Source organism: Numenius arquata, chromosome 17, assembly GCF_964106895.1.
Source record: "Numenius arquata chromosome 17, bNumArq3.hap1.1, whole genome shotgun sequence".
NCBI lineage: Eukaryota > Metazoa > Chordata > Aves > Charadriiformes > Scolopacidae > Numenius > Numenius arquata.
In genome coordinates this window covers 2,689,442-2,710,476 of record NC_133592.1, presented here as the reverse complement: position 1 = coordinate 2,710,476, position 21,035 = coordinate 2,689,442, and the positions used below count along the sequence as shown (strand labels likewise).

Below are 21,035 nucleotides of genomic sequence, written 5' to 3'. Positions count from 1 at the left end.
GCAGACATGGGGAGCTTCGAGGACAGCGAGACGCAGCAGAGCGTGTCCCACGGGGAGGCGGCCGTCATCCGTGCGCCCCGCATCGCCAGCTTCCCCCAGCCCCAGGTCACCTGGTTTCGCGATGGACGGAAGATCTCCCCCAGCAGCCGCATGTGAGTCGTCCCCCCCGCTTCCCCCGACATCCCTCTGACACCCCCCCAGCATCCGGGGGGGGTTGCGTTTCCCTCGGCTGCCGTTGTCCTTGCAATAAGGATGTTTAACAGACGTTTTGAGCACATGGTGCTAAAACCCAGAGACGGGCTCGGCGACTAATGGCTCTGTTTGTCACTGGGGAAATGAATTGGTTTTTTTTAAAAAAAATGAAAATAAGAGGGAGGAAGGTGGGCAAAAGGGGTTCAGCACGGACCGGGGGGGTGGGGGCAGCGCATGTGGCAGAGCCGGGCACGGTGCACACGCGTGTGCCAGGCGTCCCCGTGGGGCTGCAGCAGATCCCGGTGCCGCCGGAGCCGCGAGCCCGGTGCTGGCAGACGTAGCGTGCGGGGAATTGAATTTGTAACCCGCATTATGCAGGAATTGAACTGGTCTCCTTTTCTATTTGCAAAGCAGGATTGAGGAGATAAAACTCCTTTATCTCATATTTAATGGTAAAAAATATATTCCCCAAACCATTTTATGTTTCCTGCAGATTAGATCCTTCCATAAAAAAAAAAAAAATCTAAAAAAAAAAAAATAAATTCCTATTAATCTGCACCGTTCGATGTGCTCCGGGGGGGTGTGGGGCTTGTTCCCAGTCCCCCGTCCAGGGGCTGGTGCCTGGGGCAGGCGGGAGAAAGGCTGGGGGGTCGTGTCCATCCCATGGGGGTGCTGGGTGGGGGGTACAAGGGTCCCAGCTCCCCCTTTCGGTGTCCCTGTTGGGTTCCCATCCCCATCGTCCCCGCAGAGCCATCACGCTGGAGAACACCCTCGTCATCCTCTCCACGGTGGCCCCGGACGCGGGACGTTATTACGTGCAGGCGGTGAATGACAAGAACGGGGACAACAAGACGAGCCAGCCCATCACCCTGACCGTGGCCAGTGAGTGCCGGGGGGGGGGGGGGCATCGCCTCCCCCAGCCCCCCGTCCCGGCGCCGCCTGGCTCACCCCCAAGTTTAATTTGCAGTAAATCTCCTCGGAGGCTCCGGCTTCTGCTGACTTAACAGTTCAGCCGCCTCTAAATTTATTTAGGTGCTTCGGGCTGTGCTGCAGGCGCTAATTGCATCCCGGGCAGAGCCATCCCTGCCGTCCCCACCATCCCTGCCACCGGGGCTGGATCCAGCCGTGCCGCCGGCACTGGGCTGGGGATGGTGCCATGTAGCCCAAAGGGGAGCAGCTTTGCTGGGGGACACCCCACCCTGCTCGTCCCCATGTCCCCCCTCTCAGCCCCTGCTTGGGGGACACCCTCTGTGGCCACATCCCTCTGCCCCCCTTGGACCCTGCAGGACCTGGCCGAGGGGTTCGGGTGGTCACAGCCCGTCCCAGGGAAGATGCCCCCAAAGTGGCATCGGTCCTGATGACACTCTCATCCCACCTCCCCTCCCGCTGCTCCGTGGGGGGGTTTATCCCTTTCCTGCAGAGGGCTCTGCCTGTCCCCCTTCCCCTCCTGCCCCGTTAATCTGTTTTTCTGTCCCTCGCCATCCCTGTGCGTGATAAACATCCCGGAGCCCGTGTTTATGGATTCAGCTCTATCAGCAGCTTTCAAGCCCATCGCGTTTTTACAGCCCCTACACGAGGGTTTTTTATTGTTGTAATCATTTTGCTTTATATACTCCCCTTCTCCCTCCTCCCTGCCACGCCGGCTGGTGGCCGGGCTGGCGCCGTGGGGTGCCACGGGCTCCCACAGGAGGAGAGGGCGTAGGGAGAGCTGTGAAGCTGCCCTGATGCCAAGGTGATGGGCTGGACTTGCCCACCCTTCCCGTGGGAGAGCAGAGCCTGTGGCCCTTTGGTCCCTGCCACCTTTGTCTTCTCCACACCAGGAGGAGTGGCCACGGGGCTTTGGGTGCCCCACCAGCCTCACTGGGGGCTGGGGACACCCTGGGGGTGAGCAGGGGGCAACGGGTGCTGATGGCTGTCCCTCTGGCCTCCTTCTCCCCAGATGTGGGTGGCCCGGCTGATCCCATCGCACCCACCATCATTGTCCCACCCAGGAACACCAGCGTGGTGGCTGGGACCTCGGAGGTGACCATGGAGTGCGTGGCCAACGCCAGGCAAGTAGGGACGGGGATGGGGCATCTCCCCCTTGGCATCACCCGGCCCCAGGGCTGGGTGCCCCCAGGTCCCTTCCCACCAGGGCTGGATACAGGATGGAGGGAGGTGGGGGAGAGGTTGATGGGGGCTGGCTCTCGACATGTTCCTGGCCCCCCCCCCCCCCAGACCGCTGATCAAGCTGCACATCATCTGGAAGAAGGACGGGGTGCCCCTCTCCAGTGGCATCAGCGACTACAGCCGCCGGCTCACCATCCTCAACCCCGCGCTGAGCGATAGCGGCTACTACGAGTGCGAGGCCGTGCTGCGCAGCAGCAGTGTGCCCGCCGTGGCCGAGGGCGCCTACCTCTCCGTCCTGGGTGAGAACCTGCCTGGTGGGCAGCTGAAACCACCCCTGCAACGAGTTGGGGCGGTCTCAGCCCCTGTGGCTGTGACAAGCGGGAGTCACTGGGGGGGGGGGGGTGTTCATTGGTGGGTCCAGGACCCCAGCTCTAACGTGACCCCCCTGCCCGTGGCTGGGCTTCCCTTTGCAGAGCCGCCACAGTTCGTCAAGGAGCCGGAGAGGCACATCACGGCCGAGATGGAGAAGGTGGTGGCCATCCCCTGCCAAGCCAAAGGTGAGCCATTCTCCAGCTGCCCTCCAGGTGCCACCACGGCTCCCTTCCTGACATGGCCCCGGCTCTTGCAGGCGTTCCCCCTCCTGAGATGACCTGGTACAAGGACGCTGCCCTCATCCACCTGGACAAGCTGTCCCGCTTCCAGCTCCTGGCAGATGGCAGCCTGCAGATCAGCGGGCTGGTCCCCGACGACACCGGCATGTTCCAGTGCTTTGCCCGCAACGCAGCCGGCGAGGTGCAGACCACCACGTACCTGGCTGTGACCAGTAGGTGCCAGCTCCCCCTCCTCTGGACCCCTGGGTGTGATGTGCCTGAGACCCCCTGGCTGGGCTCCACGCGGAGCTTGGGAACCCCTCCTGTGGGGATGAGAACCCCCCACCATGCCCTGGGAGCATTTCAGCTCCAGGCTGGGCAGCGGGAAGGGCTTCAGGGGTGGCTGTGTGTCTGTCCGCCTCGCAGGCATCGCCCCCAACATCACCAGGGGTCCCCAGGACAGCACGGTGATCGACGGCATGTCCGTAATCCTCAACTGCGAGACCTCGGGGGCTCCGCGCCCGGCCATCACCTGGCAGAAAGGTAAAGGGACTGGGGACACTGGGGTGCGGGCAAGGCTGCCCCCCCCCATCCCAACCTGCCCGCGTGGCCCCAGGGTGTCCTCTTCATGGCCACCGGGGCTCTGTGGCCACCAGGCTTGGCTGGGGGGCTGGGAGCTGATGGGGCTCACCCCGTGCCCCCCAGGGGAGCGGATCCTGGCCAGCGGCTCGGTGCAGCTCCCGCGCTTCACCCTGCTGGAGTCGGGCAGCCTCCTCCTCAGCCCCGCGCATCTCGCCGACGCCGGCACCTACACCTGCCTGGCCACCAACTCCCGCGGCGTGGACGAGGCATCTGCCGACCTGGTCGTCTGGGGTAAGGCACCCTGTCACCCAGCTCTGTGACAGCCAGGCTGTGCCAGAGACCCTGGCGTAGGGTGGACCCTGCCCAGCTCTGTGGGCTGCAAACGCTGCCTCCCATCAGGCATGGTGCGGGATGGAACTTTCTAGGGATGCCAAGGATGGGCTCTGGCATGTGGCTGGTGGTTTGGATGGGCTGTCCCCTGCCGATGCCACCCCTCCGGGCAGTGCCAGTGCCTCATCCTGTCCCCTTGCAGCAAGGACACGCATCACTGACCCGCCGCAGGACCAGAGCGTCATCAAGGGGACCAAGGCCATCATGAACTGCGGGGTCACCCACGACCCCAGCGTGGACGTCAGGTATGTGTGATGGGGATGGGAGGGTTGGGGAGGTCCGGGCACCCCCCAGCTTGGGGAGGGAGCGGGTGGACGGTGGGTGCCACCATCCCTAGCCCTGCGCTGGTGGTCCTGCAGTGCCACCTGGTGCCCTGCACACGGGGAGCCTGGCACGCCGGCAGGACCCCTGGTCCCCTCTCCTTGTGGGGGGCTGCAGCACTTCTGGGTATCCCCCCTGCTGGCACAGGTATGTCTGGGAAAAGGATGGAGCACCGCTGAGCCCCGAGAGCGGCCCCCGGGTGCGCCTGGATGAGATGGGGACCCTCCACATCTCCCAGACCTGGTCGGGTGACATTGGCACCTACACCTGCAAGGTGGTCTCGGCCGGGGGCAACGACTCACGCAGCGCCCACCTCCGTGTCCGGTGAGACCCCTCTCGTCCCCACCAGCACCCCACACCCCAGGCTGTCCCCCTGTCTCTAACCACCCCCTCCCTAACCCCCCTGTCCAGGCAGCTCCCCCACGCCCCTGAGAGCCCTGTGGCTGCCCTCAGCCCCCTGGAGAAACGGGCCATCAACCTCACCTGGGCCAAGCCCTTCGACGGCAACAGCCCCCTGCTCCGCTACGTCGTGGAGGTCTCCGAGAACAGTAAGGGGCTGCTCCCATCCGCCCGGCACCGCTGGCTCCGGGCAAAATCCGGGCTCCAGGCAAAGTCTGGGCTCCAGCATCACCCCAGGGCAGTGGGCAAGGGATGCTGTGGGGACCATGGGACTCATCAGCTGGGCAGGGGACCCTGGTGTCCTGCAGGTCAGGGTCCTCCACTCCGCTTTTCCCCACTTCTCCCCCCCACAGACGCGCCCTGGACTGTGCTGCTGGCCAGCGTGGACCCCGAGTTGACGTCTGTGGTGGTGCGGGGCTTGGTCCCCGCTCGCTCCTACCAGTTCCGCCTCTGCGCCGTGAACGATGTGGGGAGGGGACAGTTCAGCAAGGACACGGAGAGGTGAGCCACGGCCAGGGGTCCCGGAGGGGCTGGGGGCCCTGGGTGCTCACCCCTGTCTCGTCCCCTGCAGGGTGTCCCTGCCCGAGGAGCCTCCCTCTGCTCCCCCCCAGAACGTCATCGCCAGTGGCCGCACCAACCAGTCCATCATGATCCAGTGGCAGCCACCCCCCGAGAGCCACCAGAATGGTGTCCTCAAGGGCTACATCATCCGGTAGGTGCCGCTGGGGGAGCGCGGGTGTCCCATCCCCAGTGTCCCAGGAAGCTCTGATGTCCCCTGGTCCGCAGGTACTGCCTGGCTGGGCTACCCGTGGGCTACCAGTTCAAGAACATCACCAACGCTGACGTCAACAACCTGCTCCTGGAGGACCTCATCATCTGGACCAACTACGAGATCGAGGTGGCGGCGTACAACAGTGCCGGCCTGGGGGTGTACAGCATGAAGGTGACCGAGTGGACGCTGCAGGGAGGTAGGCAGGGACAGGCAGGAATGGGCAGGGGCTTGGCTTCCGCCCCAGCAGTGACAGGCTGTGCCATGGGGACAGTTTTGGGGGTCCCATGGGGAGTGGGACCTGCTGGGGAGGATGACCAGGGGCTGCAGAGCTGGGCAGGGCTGGCCCAGAGAGGGGCATCTTGAGGAATCATCCTGCATGCCTGGGGTCCTGAGGGGCTGGCACCTGGATGATGGAGGGGAACCTGTGGACCTGGAGCCGCTGTGAGCCGTCCCTTTGTCCCCGCAGTCCCCACGGTGCCCCCGGGGAACGTGCAGACTGAGGCCACCAACTCCACCACCATCCGCTTCACCTGGAACCCCCCCAGCCCCCAGTTCATCAATGGCATCAACCAGGGGTACAAGGTGAGGGGCGATTCCCGCAGGTGTCCCCAAAAATGGGGCACCCCGGGGTGGGGGGACACACACTCCTCGGCCGACTGTCACAAGCTGGCTCGGCTCCTCCTCGCCGAAACCCCAGCTTTTAACTGGTTCCGGCCTGACTGTTAAAATAATATTTACTGAGATTTAACACTTGCATGGGCTCGGAGTCTCCCATGCTCTGTAATTAATTCCAAATTGCAATTAATTCAAATTTACATTAATTAAATTGAATTAAAACATTAAACTTGTTTCTTAATCCACTCAAAAGAAGTTCAGGAATTTAATTGCCGCTGAATGAGATAACCAGAGCAAGTAGGATATTTAACATTCTTATTAAATGCCACTTAGTATTTTTGATTAGTATTTTTAGGGCCTAATTAGTATTTAATTAAGTTGTGCTATGGGCTATCTTGCACAATACCAATTAAATGCCCAAACATCCCTCCTAAATGCAGGCGAGCGGGTGATTACGCGCCGTTATCAATGGGAGTTAATCACAAAGCGTGTGCTCCGTATCGGCTCGTGCGGGTAAACACGCGATGTTAGAGGCATCAAGTGTTCCCTGCACCGTTAATTGATATTTAATCAACGCCGAAATAAATACGAGGAGGCTGGAGGCGCCCGGAGGAGGGTGTTTGTGGGGTACCGATGTGCACGGGGAGGGGCATCGGTGCTATTGGGGGTCCCAGCTCCTTCTTCCCGCAGCTCATCGCCTGGGAACCGGAGCATGAGGAGGAGGCCACGGTGGTGACGGTGCGGCCCAACTTCCAGGACAGCGTCCACGTGGGCTACGTGGCGGGGCTGCGGAAATTCGCCGAGTACTTCACCTCGGTGCTGTGCTTCACCACCCCGGGGGATGGCCCGCGCAGCCCCCCCCAGCTGGTGCGCACCCACGAGGACGGTACGGGGAGGCTCTGCGTTCCCGCGGGATGGACCCACCTGCGGCTACCGGGGAGGGTGGAAGCAGCCCCGGGATGGGGGACGTGGAAACGGGATGCCACCAAGCCCCAGGAAGTCCCGTCCAAGGGGACCCCCCTCCATGCTCGCTTCTTGAAGGGGTCCCATGGGTGCTGAGGGCTCCTGTGTGTCTCTGTGCTGAGCTTGGGTGTTTTTGGGCAGTGCCTGGCCCCGTGGGACATCTCAGCTTCAGTGACATCCTGGACACGTCCCTGAAGGTCAGCTGGCAGGAGCCGCTGGAGAAGAATGGCATCCTGACGGGTAAGGGAGCACCGGTGGGTACCCAGCTCCTGCATCCGTCCCCTCCCCACCCCGCAGCATCTCCCATCTCGGTCCCCTCCCCACCCCAAGCATTTCCTACCCTGGTCCCCTCCCCACCCCGCAGCATCTCCTACCCCACAGCATCTTCCCCTGCAGCATCTCCCACCCGATCCCCATCCCCCCCTGGAGCATCTCCCCTTGCTCCCCTTCCCACCCCTGTCACCCCGTAGCATCTCCCCTGGTCCCACTCAGCTCCTTAGGGTGGGCAATGGGGGGGGGGGGCTGATGGCACGGGGTGCATTTCAGGCTACCGGATCTCCTGGGAGGAGTACAACCGCACCAACACGCGGGTCACCCATTACCTGCCCAACGTCACCCTGGAGTACCGCGTCACCGGCCTCACCGCCCTCACCACCTACACCATCGAGGTGGCCGCCATGACCTCCAAGGGCCAGGGCCAGGTCTCCTCCTCCACCATTTCCTCGGGGGTGCCACCAGGTGAGCGCGGTGGCATGGGGATGCCGGTGGGCTGCTGCCGGTGCTGGGGACAAGCAGCCAGTGCCACCCACCCTGCCCTCTCCCCGCAGAGCTTCCTGGTGCCCCCACCAACCTGGGCATCTCCAACATTGGACCCCGCTCTGTCACCCTCCAGTTTCGCCCGGGCTACGATGGCAAAACCTCCATCTCCCGCTGGCAGGTGGAGGCACAGGTATGGGGTGGATCGGGATGGGGGGGAAAAAGGGTAATGAGGGGGCAAAAGGGTGATGGGGGGGCAGCTCACCCCACTCCCGTCCCGCAGGTGGGCCAGAACGGCGAGTCCGAAGAGTGGGGGCTTGTCCACCAGCTGGCTAACGAGCCTGACGCCCGCTCCATGGAGGTGCCCAACCTGAAGCCCTACACCTACTACAGGCGAGTGGCCGGGACCACGCCACGATGTCCTCCTCGGGGGGGGGACCGGAGTCTTCTCGCCCCCCGCCGTGACCCCCCCCTCTCCCCTCTCAGTTTCCGCATGCGGCAGGTGAACATCGTGGGCACCAGCCCCCCCAGCCTGCCCTCCCGGAGGATCCAGACCCTGCAGGCACCCCCCGACGTGGCACCCGCCAATGTCACCCTGAGGACGGCCAGTGAGACCAGCCTGTGGCTGCGCTGGATGGTGAGGGGGGGAACCGCGACTCTTGGCGGGGGGGGGGGGGGGGTCCCGTGCCCATGGGGGTAGGCGGGAGGGTGGGGAGGTGAAGGGGGATGGAGCTGGGGTGAGTGTGGGAGCTCAGGAGTGACGGTGCCCGTCTCAGCCCCTCCTGGAGCAGGAGTACAATGGGAACCCCGACTCGGTGGGCTACAGGATCCGGTACACGCGCTGGGACGGGCGCGGGCAGCCGGCGGTGCACGTCGTCCACGACCGCGTGGAGCGGGAGTTCACCATCGAGGATCTGGAGGAGTGGACCCAGTACCGGGTGCAGGTCCAAGCCTTCAACGCCATCGGCTCGGGGCCCTGGAGCCACTCGGTGGTGGGACGCACCCGGGAGTCAGGTACCGCTGCCCACCCCACGGCGCCGGGCACCCACCCTGGTTTGGATCCAGCCATTGACACCCCCCCCCCCCCCCCAACTCTCATCCCCTCCCTGCCCCCAGTGCCCTCCTCTGGCCCCAGCAACGTGTCAGCCCTGGCCACCTCCTCCAGCAGCATACTGGTCCGATGGAGTGACATCCCCGAGGCAGACTGCAACGGCCTCATCCTGGGCTACAAGGTGAGCATCTACGCTAGCCCCGGTGTTGTGGCCCTGCCTGCCCGTGCCCTGCCAGCCTCACCCCCAGACCTGGGAATCATGGCTTTTCCTGGGAGGAATCACCCCACAGACTGCCAGGTGTCCCCCGGTTGCACCACCTCCAAGAGATGGTGCCCATCTATGCCAGCCCTGGCCATGCTGCCCCATCCCAGGGAGGCTCGGGGCGGTCCTGGGGGTTGTGGCCCTGCCTGGCCGTGTCACACGGGGTCTGTTGCAGGTGATGTACAAGGAGAAGGACTCGGAGATGCGTGTCCAGTTCTGGCTGGCGGAGGGCAATGCCTCCCGCAGTGCCCAGCTGAGCGGGCTGGGCAAGTACACGCTGTACGAGATCCGCGTCCTGGCCTTCACCAGGATCGGCGACGGCGTCCCCAGCCAGCCCCCCATCCTCGAGCGGACACTGGACGATGGTGGGTAACAGCAGATGGATGGGTGGGAGGGACCTAAATGGGCTGGGGGGGTCCCCTGGGTGCCTAAGGGCATCCCATCCCATCCCATCCCATCCCATCCCATCCCATCCTTGTTCCCTGGCGTGATCCCTCTCCCTTCCTGACTGGGACACCCAGAACTCTCATTCCCGGTGCACGGGACACACTTGTGCACCCCCCGGTGAACCCCATCTCTCCCCCCTCCAGTGCCTGGCCCCCCCGTGGGGATCCTCTTCCCTGAAGTGAGGACGACCTCGGTGCGGCTTGTCTGGCAGCCCCCCTTGGCACCCAACGGCATCATCCTGGGTAAGTGGGGAGCCATCCTGGTTGTGCCACGCTGGGATGCTCTGCAGAGGGGTGCAGAAGTCTCATGGGAGCAGGCATCAACATTGAGGGGGGGCAGAAACCAGCTCCCTGAGATCCCTCAAGGATCTCGGAGCCTGTTGCCCCCCGGGGCTGGGGTTTCCCCACTCATCAGGATGGGCTGGGTCCCGGGCTGTGCCTGAGCTCCCCTGCGAGCACCCTGACACGGATGTCTGTGATGTCCCGCTGTGTGTGTCCAGGGGTGCTGCCACCCTCAGACCCTGCTCTGGGGGCAGCAGGGACACGAGTGTCAAGGGCAGAGTCCAAATCCGAACCTTGCCCCATCCACCGCTCTCAGCTGCGGTCAGATCCCCATGGAGACCCCGATGCCCAGACCCATCTCGTGCCCCTCAGGGGATGAGGCAGGAGGATGGAAAAGCTTCTTGGTGCTGTGACAGCCCCATTGGCACCTGGGGGGTGACAGGGCTATTGCAGGGGACCCCTAGCCCACCCTAGGGTGGGCCACACCACCCCCAGCATGGTGTCCCCTCCACCAGCCCCACGGTGATGCTCCTTTCCCTGCAGCGTACCAGGTCACCCACTGCCTTAACACCACCGCGGCCACCGCAGCCACTACGGAGGTGCTGGAGCCCAGTGCCCGCCAGTACATGGCTACTGGCCTCCAGCCGGAGGCCACCTACCTCTTCCGCATCGCAGCCCAGACCCGCAAGGGCTGGGGCGAGGCGGCCGAAGCCCTGGTGGTCACCACAGAGAAGAGAGGTAACGGCAAGGTGGGGGGTACCCAACCCATGGTGGGGGGCAATCTGTGTGTGCCCACGGCGTGCCCGCGGTGCTCCCAGCCCCTCGCCCTCTCCCCCAGACCGCCCGCAGCCCCCCGGGAAGCCGCTGGCCCGGCAGGAGGAGGTGCGAGCCCGCAGCGTGCTGCTCTCCTGGGAGCCGGGCAGCGACGGGCTCTCCCCGGTCCGATACTACACGGTGCAGAGCCGGGAGTTGCCCGATGGCGAGTGGGCACTGCACTCCGCCTCCATCAGCCGCAACGCCACCGCCTTCGTCGTGGACAGGTGGGACACGGGCTGGCCCTCGACGGTGCCGTGGGGTGATGGGGAGGCGGGCAAACCGCCGGGTTCTGCTTCGGGCGGTTGCCCCGTGCCTCAGTTTCCCCGTCCGATGAGAAGTGCTTGGCCCCAAGGTTGAGAAAGGAGGGAGGGTGGCTCCCGGGGTCTGGCTTCACTGTCCCCATCCCGCTCTGCTCCCACCCAGGCTGAAGCCCTTCACCTCCTACAAGTTCCGCGTGAAGGCAACGAATGACATCGGGGACAGCGAGTACAGCGAGGAGTCGGAGTCGCTCACCACCCTGCAGGCGGGTCAGTGGCTCCCAGGGCAAGGAGAGGGGGTCCCCTCGTGGCCGGGCATCCCCCTGTGCCCACCCAGGGCATCCCAGGGCATCTCCGGAGCCTCACCACTTGCTTCTCCCCGCAGCCCCAGAGGAAGCCCCCACCATCCTCTCTGTCACCCCCCACACCACCACCTCGGTGCTCATCCGCTGGCAGGTACCGTCCCCTCTGCCTCGGTGGGTGCTGTGGGACCCCCTACTTGGGAGGTGGCACCAAGGCGTACTGGGGACAGTCATCTCGGGGTGGCCAGGTCAGAGTGGCCTCTCACTGTCCCCCCCAACGCAGCCCCCGGCCGAGGACAAGATCAACGGGATCCTGCTGGGTTTCCGCCTCCGGTACCGGGAGCTGGTGTACGACAGCCTGCGCGGCTTCACCCTGCGTGGCATCGGCAACCCCGGTGCCACCTGGGCCGAGCTCACCCGTGAGTCCTCGCGGTCCCACGGGGCTTGGGGACATATGTGGCTGGGGGGGGGGTGGCCCAGTGGCGGCGGGTGGAAAAACGGGGCAGGGCAGCATCCTGTGCTCCATGGCTTCTCCCAGGTGCCAGCCTGGAGCTGTCAGGGTCAGACTGTGCCCCGTGGAATTGTCACTGTCCCTCTCGTGCCACCAGGTCCGTGGTCCCTAACGTGCTTGTCTGCCATGTCGCTAGCTCAGTCCCGCTGTGCTTGGCCCCCGTGTCCCTGCAGCGTGTCTGCACCTAACACAGGTGTCTGTGTTGTCCTGCCGTGTGTGTCCAGGGGTGCTGCCACCCTCAGACCCTGCTCTGGGGACAGCAGGGACATGAGTGACAAGGGCAGAGCCCAAATCCGGCCCTTGCTCCATCCACTGCTCACGCCCGTGGAGACCCCGATGCCCAGACCCATCTCGTGCCCCTCAGGGGATGAGGCAGGAGGATGGAAAGGCTCCTCGGTGCTGTGACAGCCCCGTTGGCACCTGGGGGGTGACAGGGCCATTGCAGGGGACCCCTGGCCCACCCTGGGGTGGGCAGCAGTGCTGGGGTGGGTGCTCGGAGGTGGGGGCTCACCCCTGCGGGACTAACCGGCTGCCTGCTCTCCCTGCCCCATGCCACCCAGCCGTCTACGCCGTGCACAACCTCAGCGAGGTCTCCCTCACCCAGTACGAGCTGGACAGTAAGTCACCGCTCCCCCTGTCCCTCCCTGCCACCCCCCCCATGCATGTCCTCCCCGCTGCCACCCCTCTGTGTCCCTCCCCTGCTCCTGCATGTGCTGTGGGGTGAACTGGGGTGACCCAAATGCCCTGTTCCCAGGGATCCCTCTGCCTGTCCTGTTGCTCCTTGGGGACACCCCCCTCTTCCCCAGCCGGGGGGGGTTCTGCTGGGTCCCCCGGGGGTAGCAGGACCCCCTGCTGCTGCAGGGAGCTCACCCCTTCTCCCCTTCCCTCCCCCCGCCCCAGACCTGAGCAAGCACCGGCGCTATGAGATCCGCATGAGCGTGTACAATGCCGTGGGCGAGGGCCCCCCCAGCCCCCCCCAGGAGGTCTTCGTGGGTGAAGCGGGTGAGTCCCCCAGCACAGCCCATCAGGGGCTGCCCACGACTGGGAGCTGTGGGGAGGGGGCTCCACAGCCCTGGTACCCTGTGCTCCTGCATCCCATGGCCCCCATCCCCTGATGTGCCCAGACAAGGCAGTGCGTCCCCCCCACATCAAGGGGGGGGAGCTTTTCCCCTCACCCTGGTCCTAGCAGGTCCGTCACACTGTCCCCCTCCTTCGGCACAGTGCCCACTGGTGCCCCACAGAACGTGGCAGTGCAGGCGGCCACCGCCACCCAGCTGGATGTCACCTGGGAACCGCCACCCGCCGAGAGCCAGAACGGGGACATCCAGGGCTACAAGGTACCACACGCCGTCACCTGGGAGCTGGCGCTGAGACGGGGCTCAGGGACACTGAGTGCCCTGGGGAGATGCTGGGTGTCCCTGGGGGGTGATGAGCTCTCCTGGGGGATGATCTGTGGGTTCTTGGATCTGAGGAGATGCTGGGTGCCCTGGGGGATGCTGTGCATGCCGCTGGGGAAGGGATGCTGGGGAGATGCTGGGTGTCTTGGGGAGATGTCGGGTGTCTCATCCCGGTGCCGAGCGCCTATTGGGCGGCAGGTGGCGTCGTTGGTCCTTGGATGCAGCCGGGAAGCTGCCGGGATGGAGCTGGGATGTGGCCAGGATGCCTTGGGATGCCCAGCCCCGTGCTCCAGGCACCTCCTTGGCCACATCCATGGCAATTCCTCCTGCTCGGCCTCATCCTTTGAGAATTAGGCCCATTTCAAGGGTGATCTTGGCGTACTCGGTCTGTAGCGCAGCGGGGTTCCCATCTGATGCCCAGCCATCCTGGAGGAGAGTCCATTCCTTTCCCACCAGCCGCTCCGGGACACGGGCTTTGGAGCCCAGGCAGGGCTTTGTGGGTTGTTCGGGCACAGCAAAGGGCCTGGAGAAGGCAAGATGGGCTGGATCCATGCATCACCCAGGTCTCCATGCCTCCTCCTCCTTCTTCTCCTGCAGATCCACTTCTGGGAAGCCCAGCACCAGAACGAGAGCATGCGGGTCAAGACGCTTTTCCTGCCCGAGAACGGGGTGAAGCTGAAGAACCTGACGGGGTACACCTCGTACTGGGTCAGCGTCGCCGCCTTCAACGCGGCGGGAGACGGGCCCCGCAGCCCCCCCGTCAAGGGGAGGACGCAGCAGGCAGGTGGGGCTTGTGGCATGGCTGTCCCCAGCCCTTTGGTCAGGACTGTCCCATCCAGACCCTCTTGTCCCTGGCCTCCGTGAGGAGGTGACCCCAAGGGTCAGGCTTCAGTGATGTCCAGCTGGTGGCCCTTCGTCCCAGCTGCACCCTGGCTCCTGCAACCCAGCCCCGGGCTCACCCCAGAAGGTTTGTGGGTTGGGGGGACACAGAGGTGAAGGTCTTGGCTGAGGCTTGAGAAGGATGAAGGTCTTTGCTGTGAGGGTGGTGAGAGCCTGGCCCAGGTTGCCCAGAGAAGCTGTGGCTGCCCCATCCCTGGAGGGGTTCAAGACCAGGCTGGATGGGGCTTGGAGCAACCTGGTCTGGTGGGAGGTGTCCCTGCCCATGGCAGGGCGATGGAACTGGATGGTCTTTAATGTCCCTTCCAACCCAAACCATTCTATGATTCTTGGGAGGAGAGATGAGGAGGGGACTCATTCCCCTCACCATGTGTGGAGCCCTGGCAGGGTCTTCGCTGCAGTGGGGATGGGGGAACACAGGAGGACGGAACCAGGGTGGTGTGAGATGGTGATGACAAGTGCTCCAGCCCTGTTATGGTGGAGGCAGAGAAAGGGGCTGGCTTGGTGCTGGGGGTGTCCCCTGGGAGCACTGAGCTGGCCCTGGCCACCCGACTCCTTGCAGCCCCCAGCGCCCCCGGCTCCATCCGATTCAGTGAGCTGACCACCACGTCGGTGAACGTGTCCTGGGAGCCACCACCACTGCCCAACGGCATCCTCGAGGGCTACAGGCTGGTCTATGAGCCCTGCATGCCCGTGGACGGTGAGGGCATGGCGGGGACACGGGGGGGAGGCTGGGGGCACTGGGGGGAGCTGGGAGGGCTCCGGCGAGCACCTGGCTCAGCCTCCGTCCCCGCAGGCGTCAGTAAGATCGTGACGGTGGACGTGAAGGGGAACAGCCCGCTGTGGATGAAGGTGAAGGACCTGGCTGAGGGTGTGACGTACCGGTTCCGGATCCGGGCCAAAACCTTCGCCTACGGGCCGGACGTTGAGGCGAACATCACCACGGGGCCTGGGGAAGGTACGGGGGGGGGACGGGCAGGATGGCGTGCCAGGGCAGGGGAGGAGATGACATGGGGACAATTTCCCTGGTGCCACCGGACCTGGCATGGCCACATGCCAGTTTGTACCCCCCCATGCCTCCTGCTCTGCTTTGGGTCCCCAGGTGCCCCCGGTCCCCCCGGCGAGCCCTTCATCTCCCGCTACGGCACGGCTATCACCATCCACTGGTCGAGTGGGGACCCCGGCCAAGGGCCCATCACCAGATACGTCATCGAGGCTCGTCCTTCAGGTAGGGCAACTCCTCTCTGCTTCCATCCCTGCCTTGTTACTGGTGGTGCCTTTGGGTTCAGGAGGAAGGGAAACTGAGGCAGGGAGTGCTGAGCTCTCCCAGGCCACCCCACAGGCTGGGTTGGGGATTGGGACCTGTGTCTCTGGGGTGTTGGCCACAAGCTGGTCCATGAGGACCATGCTGCTGAGCTGATGGGGATGATGGAGAGGGGCTGGCGAGCCACGGAGCAGCACCCATTGATGCTGCTGCTTTCCTGGGCATGATGGAGGTCCAGATGTTCCCCCAGCCAGGCAAGGGGGTTCGAGGGGTACCAAGGCTACCCCAAAATGGGAGAGCCCTCCTTCGGGGCAGGCAGGGCTGGCAGGCAGGACTCCCCATCCCCATGGCAGGGAGCCAGCAGGGATGGCCACGCTCTTTCCTGCAGCCCCGGGTTAACGATTTCTCGCTGCCGCAGAGCCCACAGCTCAGATCCGACCGGATCGATCGCTAACGGGGGGGTCGGTACCGCTCCCCACGCAGTGGGGCAGCACCCGGGAGGGAAACCCCCTTGCTCCCCCTGAACCCGTGGGGCTGCTGGGGGGTGTTGTGGGGCTGTGGTGGGAGCGGGTCCCCAGGGAGCTGCTTTGGCATCGTCTCTGAGTGGGGCAGGAGATCGATCAGCCACATGCATCGTTATCATTATGGCTTTTTAATGATGCTGCAGCGAGTGAGGTCGGTGCCTGCCGGGGATGGGGAGATGGCAGAGGGCAAACACCCCCGCATGGAGGGAGATCATCCTCTCGCACCTTCTCTCTTCCAGATGAGGGGCTCTGGGACATCCTCATCAAAGACATCCCCAAGGAGGTGACCTCCTACACCTTCAGCATGGACATCCTCAAGCAGGGGGTCAGCTACGACTTCCGTGTCATTGCCGTCAACGACTACGGCTACGGGACCCCCAGCACGCCGTCCCCCTCTGTGTCAGGTAGCCAGCAGGGGCGGCGTGCGGGTGTCCCCGGGGGGATGCTGTCACCCCCGTGCCGGGGGGGTATTGCTCTGTTCTCCTGGCCATCTGGCATGGTTTAACCCCAGCCGGCAACTCGGAGCAGGCAGCCGTTCACTCACTCCTTCCCCAGCCAGCGGGATGGGAAGAAGAGGGAGAAAAGGGGAAAATGTGCGGGTTGAGATAAAGAGAGTTTAGTAGAACAGTAACGGAAGAGAAAATAATAATTATTATTATTGTGGTAAAAGAATATACAAAATAAGTGATGCAATGGGTTCCCGCTCCCTGGCCAGCCCCTGTTTACATACTGAGCGTGACGTCTATGTTATGGAATATTCCTTTGGCCAGTTTGTCCTGTCTGTGCTCCCTCTCAGCTTCCAGGGGAAGCTGAAAAACCCTTTGGCTTTATATAAGCATTATTTAGCAACAGCTGAAACAATATGTGTTATCAACATTATTCTCATCCTAAATCCAAAACGCAGCAGCTACTGGGAGGAAAATTAACTCTGTCCCAGCTGAAACCAGGACACCATCACTGAAACCCACCTCCCCAACCCTGCCTGGCTCCTACAGAGCCCCAGATCCCCCTGCCAGCAGTGTCTGCCAGCAAAGCCCCCTGTTATCCCCCTTTAACCCGCTCCCTCGCATGGATCCAGGTCTCATGATGTTCCCTGAGGTGACCCCATGCCCGGCAGCGGGGTCTCCCATCCATACTGGTTTGCCCCCCCGTTCCCGTTCTCCCCTGATCCTCCCTGCTGTCCCCCAGCCCAGAAAACCAACCCCTTCTATGAGGAGTGGTGGTTCCTGGTGGTCATCGCCCTGGTGGGGCTCATCTTCATCCTCCTGCTTGTCTTTGTGCTCATCATCCGCGGGCAGAGCAAGAAGTACGCCAAAAAGTCAGACTCAGGTGAGTGCCGGGGAGGTGGTGGGTGGTGATGGGACACCCCCCCACACCAGGGTGCCAAAAGGGGGGTGCAGAGCCCTGACCCCGTAGGAGCCTCTTTGGGGCATCCCTGCCTGCCCTCGGGGTCTGAGCGGGGCGGTGGGACCCTGCCTCGGGGCATGGCTCCTCCAGGAACCCGGTGACATCCGATAAAGATGCTGTGGGCTTCTCGGAGAGTGCTGGGAGCTAAAGATTAAATAAGGGACTTGTCCTGCTGTCAGCGGCGGAGGCAGGGCAGCCCGGGGGCTCGGCAGAGGTCACGGGGATTAGTCAAACACAGCTCTGTTTTCTTAGCTGTATCAAGGGCTCAAATTGTGGGGAAAATCCAGATCTTCTCGTTAAGCAAACAGAGCGGCTGAGCCGAGAGCTGGAGGCGATGGGGCAGGTCAGGGTGGGAGCCGAGGCGGGCAAGCTCGGCTGATGGATGGCCACTGCCCCGGGGCTGGCACCTCGTGGCATCCCCAGGCTTTGGAGCTGGCACAACCCTCCCAGGGACCCTGTGCAGGGTCCAGGTCCCCCCCCCCCCCCCCCCCCCCGCAACACTCTGCGGTCCCCGGGGAGGGTCTGAGCATCCCGTCCCACAGGGAATGGCTCCAAGGCGACCGCCCTGAGCCATGGCGAGATGGTGAGCCTGGACGAGGGCAGCTTCCCCGCCCTGGAGCTCAACAACCGCCGCCTCTCTGTCAAGAATTCCTTCTGCCGGAAGAACGGCATCTACACCCGGTAGGGACCCCTCCGCCGCAGCCCCCTCCCTGGGCCAGGGGGGAGTTTTTTCAGTCATCGTGCCCATCCTGCACTCGCCGTGGGATGGGCATGGGGCTGGGGAGGGTGACACCACGGGGAGGGGACCCTGCTATGGCAGGAGGGACATTTGGCACGAGCTGCAGCCGCTGCACCAGCCCTGATGCTGAACTGCCTGTAAAGCTGGGAATCCCTAAAAAACTACGGGCAGGGTCCTTTCGGGGGGGTTGGCACGGCTTAGGGCTGGTCCCCAAGCCTGACCTGGGGGTTGGCTGGGCTCATCCCCGAGGGGGGACCCACGCTGAGCACCCCCCTCTCCCCAAGGTCCCCACCACGGCCCAGCCCCGGCAGCCTCCACTACTCGGACGAGGATGTGACCAAGTACAACGACCTGATCCCCGCCGAGAGCAGCAGCCTGACAGAGAAGCCCTCCGAGGTCTCCGACTCCCAGGTGACCACCCAGGGATGCACAGGGGGACAGGAACACGGGGCAGGATGGATGGCTCTGGGAGCCCTTCCTGGGCATCGGTCCCTCTCTCTGCCCACCAAGATCATAAAATCATAGAATGGTTTGGGTTGGAAGGGACATAAAGACCATCCAGTTCCAACCCCCCTGCCCTGGGCAGGGACACCTCCCACCAGACCAGGTTGCTCCAAGCCCCGTCCAACCTGGCCTTGAACCCCTCCAGGGATGGGGCAGCCACAGCTTCTCTGGGCAACCTGGGCCAGGCTCTCACCACCCTCACAGCAAAGAATTTCCTCCTAATATCTCATCTCAATCTCCCCTCTTTCGGTTTAAAACCATTACCCCTTGTCCTGTAGGATGCAGGTCCCGGTGCATATTTGGGACAAGCAATGCCGGTCCCGTTCCCCAACCCCATCCCGCTTTTAGGCAGCGGTGTCCCCCGTGGATTTGCGGCACGGATCCAGCGCGAAGCTGGCACAGCCCCCGGCCCGTGTGCTGTGGGGATGTGGCCCCACGGGGGGTCCCCGGGGGCTGCCGGGGACAGGAGGGCAGCGGGGTTGGGGGACTGTCCTGCTGCCAGGTCGCTGGTGGCAACGGCCGTGGCTCTGCCAACCCCGCAAAATGGCACTTTTGTCTCCTCCGGGAGAAAGGGGCAGCTGTGGCCGGGCAGGATCGTGGCCATGGGCAGCTCCCCGGGGAGGCCAGGGGAGCATCGCCCCCCGGGAAGGATGCCGGGCGGCATCCGGAAAAATGAGGCTGAAGCCCAGGGGAAGGTCCTGAGGGTCCTTGAGCTTGAGAGGGACCGGGGACCCCCCCACACCCCCGCCTGCACCGGCTGTTTCTTTTGCCATCACGCGGCAGATGCCGGCTCCGCTCCCTCTTGCCTGCGCGGGGGCTCGAGTGGCTTTTGAGGAGCTGTGAAGAGCGGCGGGAGCTGGAGCTGGCGCGGAGCAGCTTCCCCACCGCCTCAATGGCCCCTTTGTCCACGGCCGGCGGAGGCTGAATCCAATTACCGCCAGCGGGGAAGTACCCGCCTCCCAAAAACACCCTTCCCCGCCAAACCCCGGGGGCATCACAGCCTCGGGGACCCCCCCCCACCACGAGGGCCCCCAGGATGCTGCAAGCCTTTTGTATGAGGTTTTATTTTGTTTTAGCGAGAGGCAGGAACACCCCAGCGGTGCCGCAGCCCTCCCGGCCCTGGAAGTCCTTCGGGATGCGCTCGCCAGCATCCCCAAAAGAGCATCGGGGAAAGCTCACCCTATTTTTGGGGGGGGCTGGGGAGGGTGATGCCCCATGCTCACCCCACCCCATCCTGTTCTTTAGGGCAGCGACAGCGAGTACGAGGTGGACCCCGGCCACCAGAAAGCCCACTCCTTCGTCAACCACTACATCAGCGACCCCACTTACTACAACTCCTGGCGGCGGCAACAGAAGGGCATCTCCCGGGCGCAAGCCTACAGCTACACCGAGAGCGACTCGGGGGAGCCCGACCACGCACCCCTCTCCAACAGCACCTCCACCCAGCAGGGCAGCCTCTTCCGCCCCAAAGCCAGCAGGACTCCCACCCCTCAGACCCCCGGCAACCCCCCCAGCCAACCCGGTACCCTCTACCGCCCGCCCAGCAGCCTGGCCCCCGGCTCCAGAGCCCCCATCGCTGGATTTTCTTCTTTCGTTTGATATTTAAACAGAAACAAAAACAAACAGGAGGGGGGAAAAAAAGTATATATATAAAAAAAAAAAAAGAAAAAAAAAAAAAAGAAAAAAAAAGCCCCAAGAAATTAAGAAAATAGAAAAAAAAGTGCTGAGGGGAAGAAGAGGAGGAGGAGGAAGCGGAGAGGCTGAAGGGCCACGGGGTATCAAGGATGGCACCGGTGCCATGACGAGCAGTGGCCCAGCACCGTGGTGGGTGTTTGGCTTTCTTGGCAGCACCAGAGCGGAATACCGGGCACCGTCCTGGGGGTTGGGAAAAAAAACCCCAGCTCCTCTTTTTGGCCAAAGCTTCCCTCATTCCGGCCTCCTTGGAGGGGCAGGAGGGCGGGGGGTGCTGGGGGGATCGTGCCAGATTTCACCCCTGGCATCAACCGTGGCAGGGGCTCTTGCCGTGCCAAACCCTGGCCCCCTCTGCTTGTGGCTCCCCCAGGACATGGGGACAAGCAGTGACATGGAGACCCCCCCCAACTGCAGAGGGGCTCTGCTGATCTTAAGACCTCTGGACGTGAAACCCCCACCCTGGACACCCCCCCCACCCCCCCCCCCCCCCCGCCATTGGGAGAAGGGGGCAGCCACTGCGCCAGGAACCCAGGGGACAATTAATTCCTCCCCTCATTTGTGCCTGACCCAGCACAGCGCCCCCCCCCTCCCCCAGCAAGGAGAACCCAGGACTTAAACCCCAGGAAAGCCCCACCGGGGTGCAAGCGGTGCTGATGTCCCCCCCCCCGCCCCTGATTTTGCACCCCAGGGCTGTGCAGGGGCTCTTGGCAAGGGCTCAGACGGGGCGATGTGGTGACCGTAGCCACCCCTCTGCGTTTCTGGTGGTTTGGGGGGGGTGGATTTAACGGGGTTTTGTGCAGGGGCCTGGGAGCATAAGGGGCACGCAGGGGTGGCGATGCCTGGGGTGGGGGCTCCGGGGCCGCTTTGGTGGTCTCTGCATAGCAAAAACCCCCCTGTAGTGCCTGTGGGTGAACCAGGCACCAGCCCGGCGGGGCCGCGGCACCGGGGAGATGCCAATAAACAGTCTGAGGATCAGCCCGTGTCACGTCTCTGTC

At 63.8% G+C, this 21,035-nt stretch overlaps 1 protein-coding gene across 1 annotated transcript in view; it reads left to right on the top strand.

Moving 5' to 3' along the window:
* Positions 1-19,947, top strand: part of SDK2 (sidekick cell adhesion molecule 2) — a 49,291-nt gene extending 29,344 nt beyond the window's left edge. The window contains exons 4-45 of the mRNA XM_074159994.1: positions 5-152; positions 941-1,074; positions 2,132-2,243; positions 2,410-2,600; positions 2,775-2,858; positions 2,930-3,124; positions 3,318-3,434; positions 3,597-3,764; positions 4,006-4,108; positions 4,332-4,508; positions 4,596-4,732; positions 4,937-5,084; positions 5,155-5,295; positions 5,370-5,551; positions 5,822-5,937; positions 6,661-6,856; positions 7,075-7,173; positions 7,480-7,671; positions 7,761-7,882; positions 7,973-8,082; positions 8,176-8,326; positions 8,466-8,703; positions 8,806-8,921; positions 9,178-9,367; positions 9,593-9,691; positions 10,274-10,468; positions 10,569-10,770; positions 10,970-11,073; positions 11,189-11,259; positions 11,389-11,524; positions 12,177-12,233; positions 12,517-12,618; positions 12,838-12,953; positions 13,611-13,797; positions 14,473-14,610; positions 14,707-14,868; positions 15,013-15,138; positions 15,938-16,102; positions 16,887-17,027; positions 17,648-17,786; positions 18,129-18,255; positions 19,594-19,947. Coding sequence (XP_074016095.1) covers positions 5-152; positions 941-1,074; positions 2,132-2,243; positions 2,410-2,600; positions 2,775-2,858; positions 2,930-3,124; positions 3,318-3,434; positions 3,597-3,764; positions 4,006-4,108; positions 4,332-4,508; positions 4,596-4,732; positions 4,937-5,084; positions 5,155-5,295; positions 5,370-5,551; positions 5,822-5,937; positions 6,661-6,856; positions 7,075-7,173; positions 7,480-7,671; positions 7,761-7,882; positions 7,973-8,082; positions 8,176-8,326; positions 8,466-8,703; positions 8,806-8,921; positions 9,178-9,367; positions 9,593-9,691; positions 10,274-10,468; positions 10,569-10,770; positions 10,970-11,073; positions 11,189-11,259; positions 11,389-11,524; positions 12,177-12,233; positions 12,517-12,618; positions 12,838-12,953; positions 13,611-13,797; positions 14,473-14,610; positions 14,707-14,868; positions 15,013-15,138; positions 15,938-16,102; positions 16,887-17,027; positions 17,648-17,786; positions 18,129-18,255; positions 19,594-19,947 — 6,188 coding nt within the window. The remainder of the gene's footprint in view (positions 1-4; positions 153-940; positions 1,075-2,131; positions 2,244-2,409; positions 2,601-2,774; positions 2,859-2,929; positions 3,125-3,317; positions 3,435-3,596; positions 3,765-4,005; positions 4,109-4,331; positions 4,509-4,595; positions 4,733-4,936; positions 5,085-5,154; positions 5,296-5,369; positions 5,552-5,821; positions 5,938-6,660; positions 6,857-7,074; positions 7,174-7,479; positions 7,672-7,760; positions 7,883-7,972; positions 8,083-8,175; positions 8,327-8,465; positions 8,704-8,805; positions 8,922-9,177; positions 9,368-9,592; positions 9,692-10,273; positions 10,469-10,568; positions 10,771-10,969; positions 11,074-11,188; positions 11,260-11,388; positions 11,525-12,176; positions 12,234-12,516; positions 12,619-12,837; positions 12,954-13,610; positions 13,798-14,472; positions 14,611-14,706; positions 14,869-15,012; positions 15,139-15,937; positions 16,103-16,886; positions 17,028-17,647; positions 17,787-18,128; positions 18,256-19,593) is intronic.
* The last annotated feature ends 1,088 nt before the right edge of the window (positions 19,948-21,035 follow it).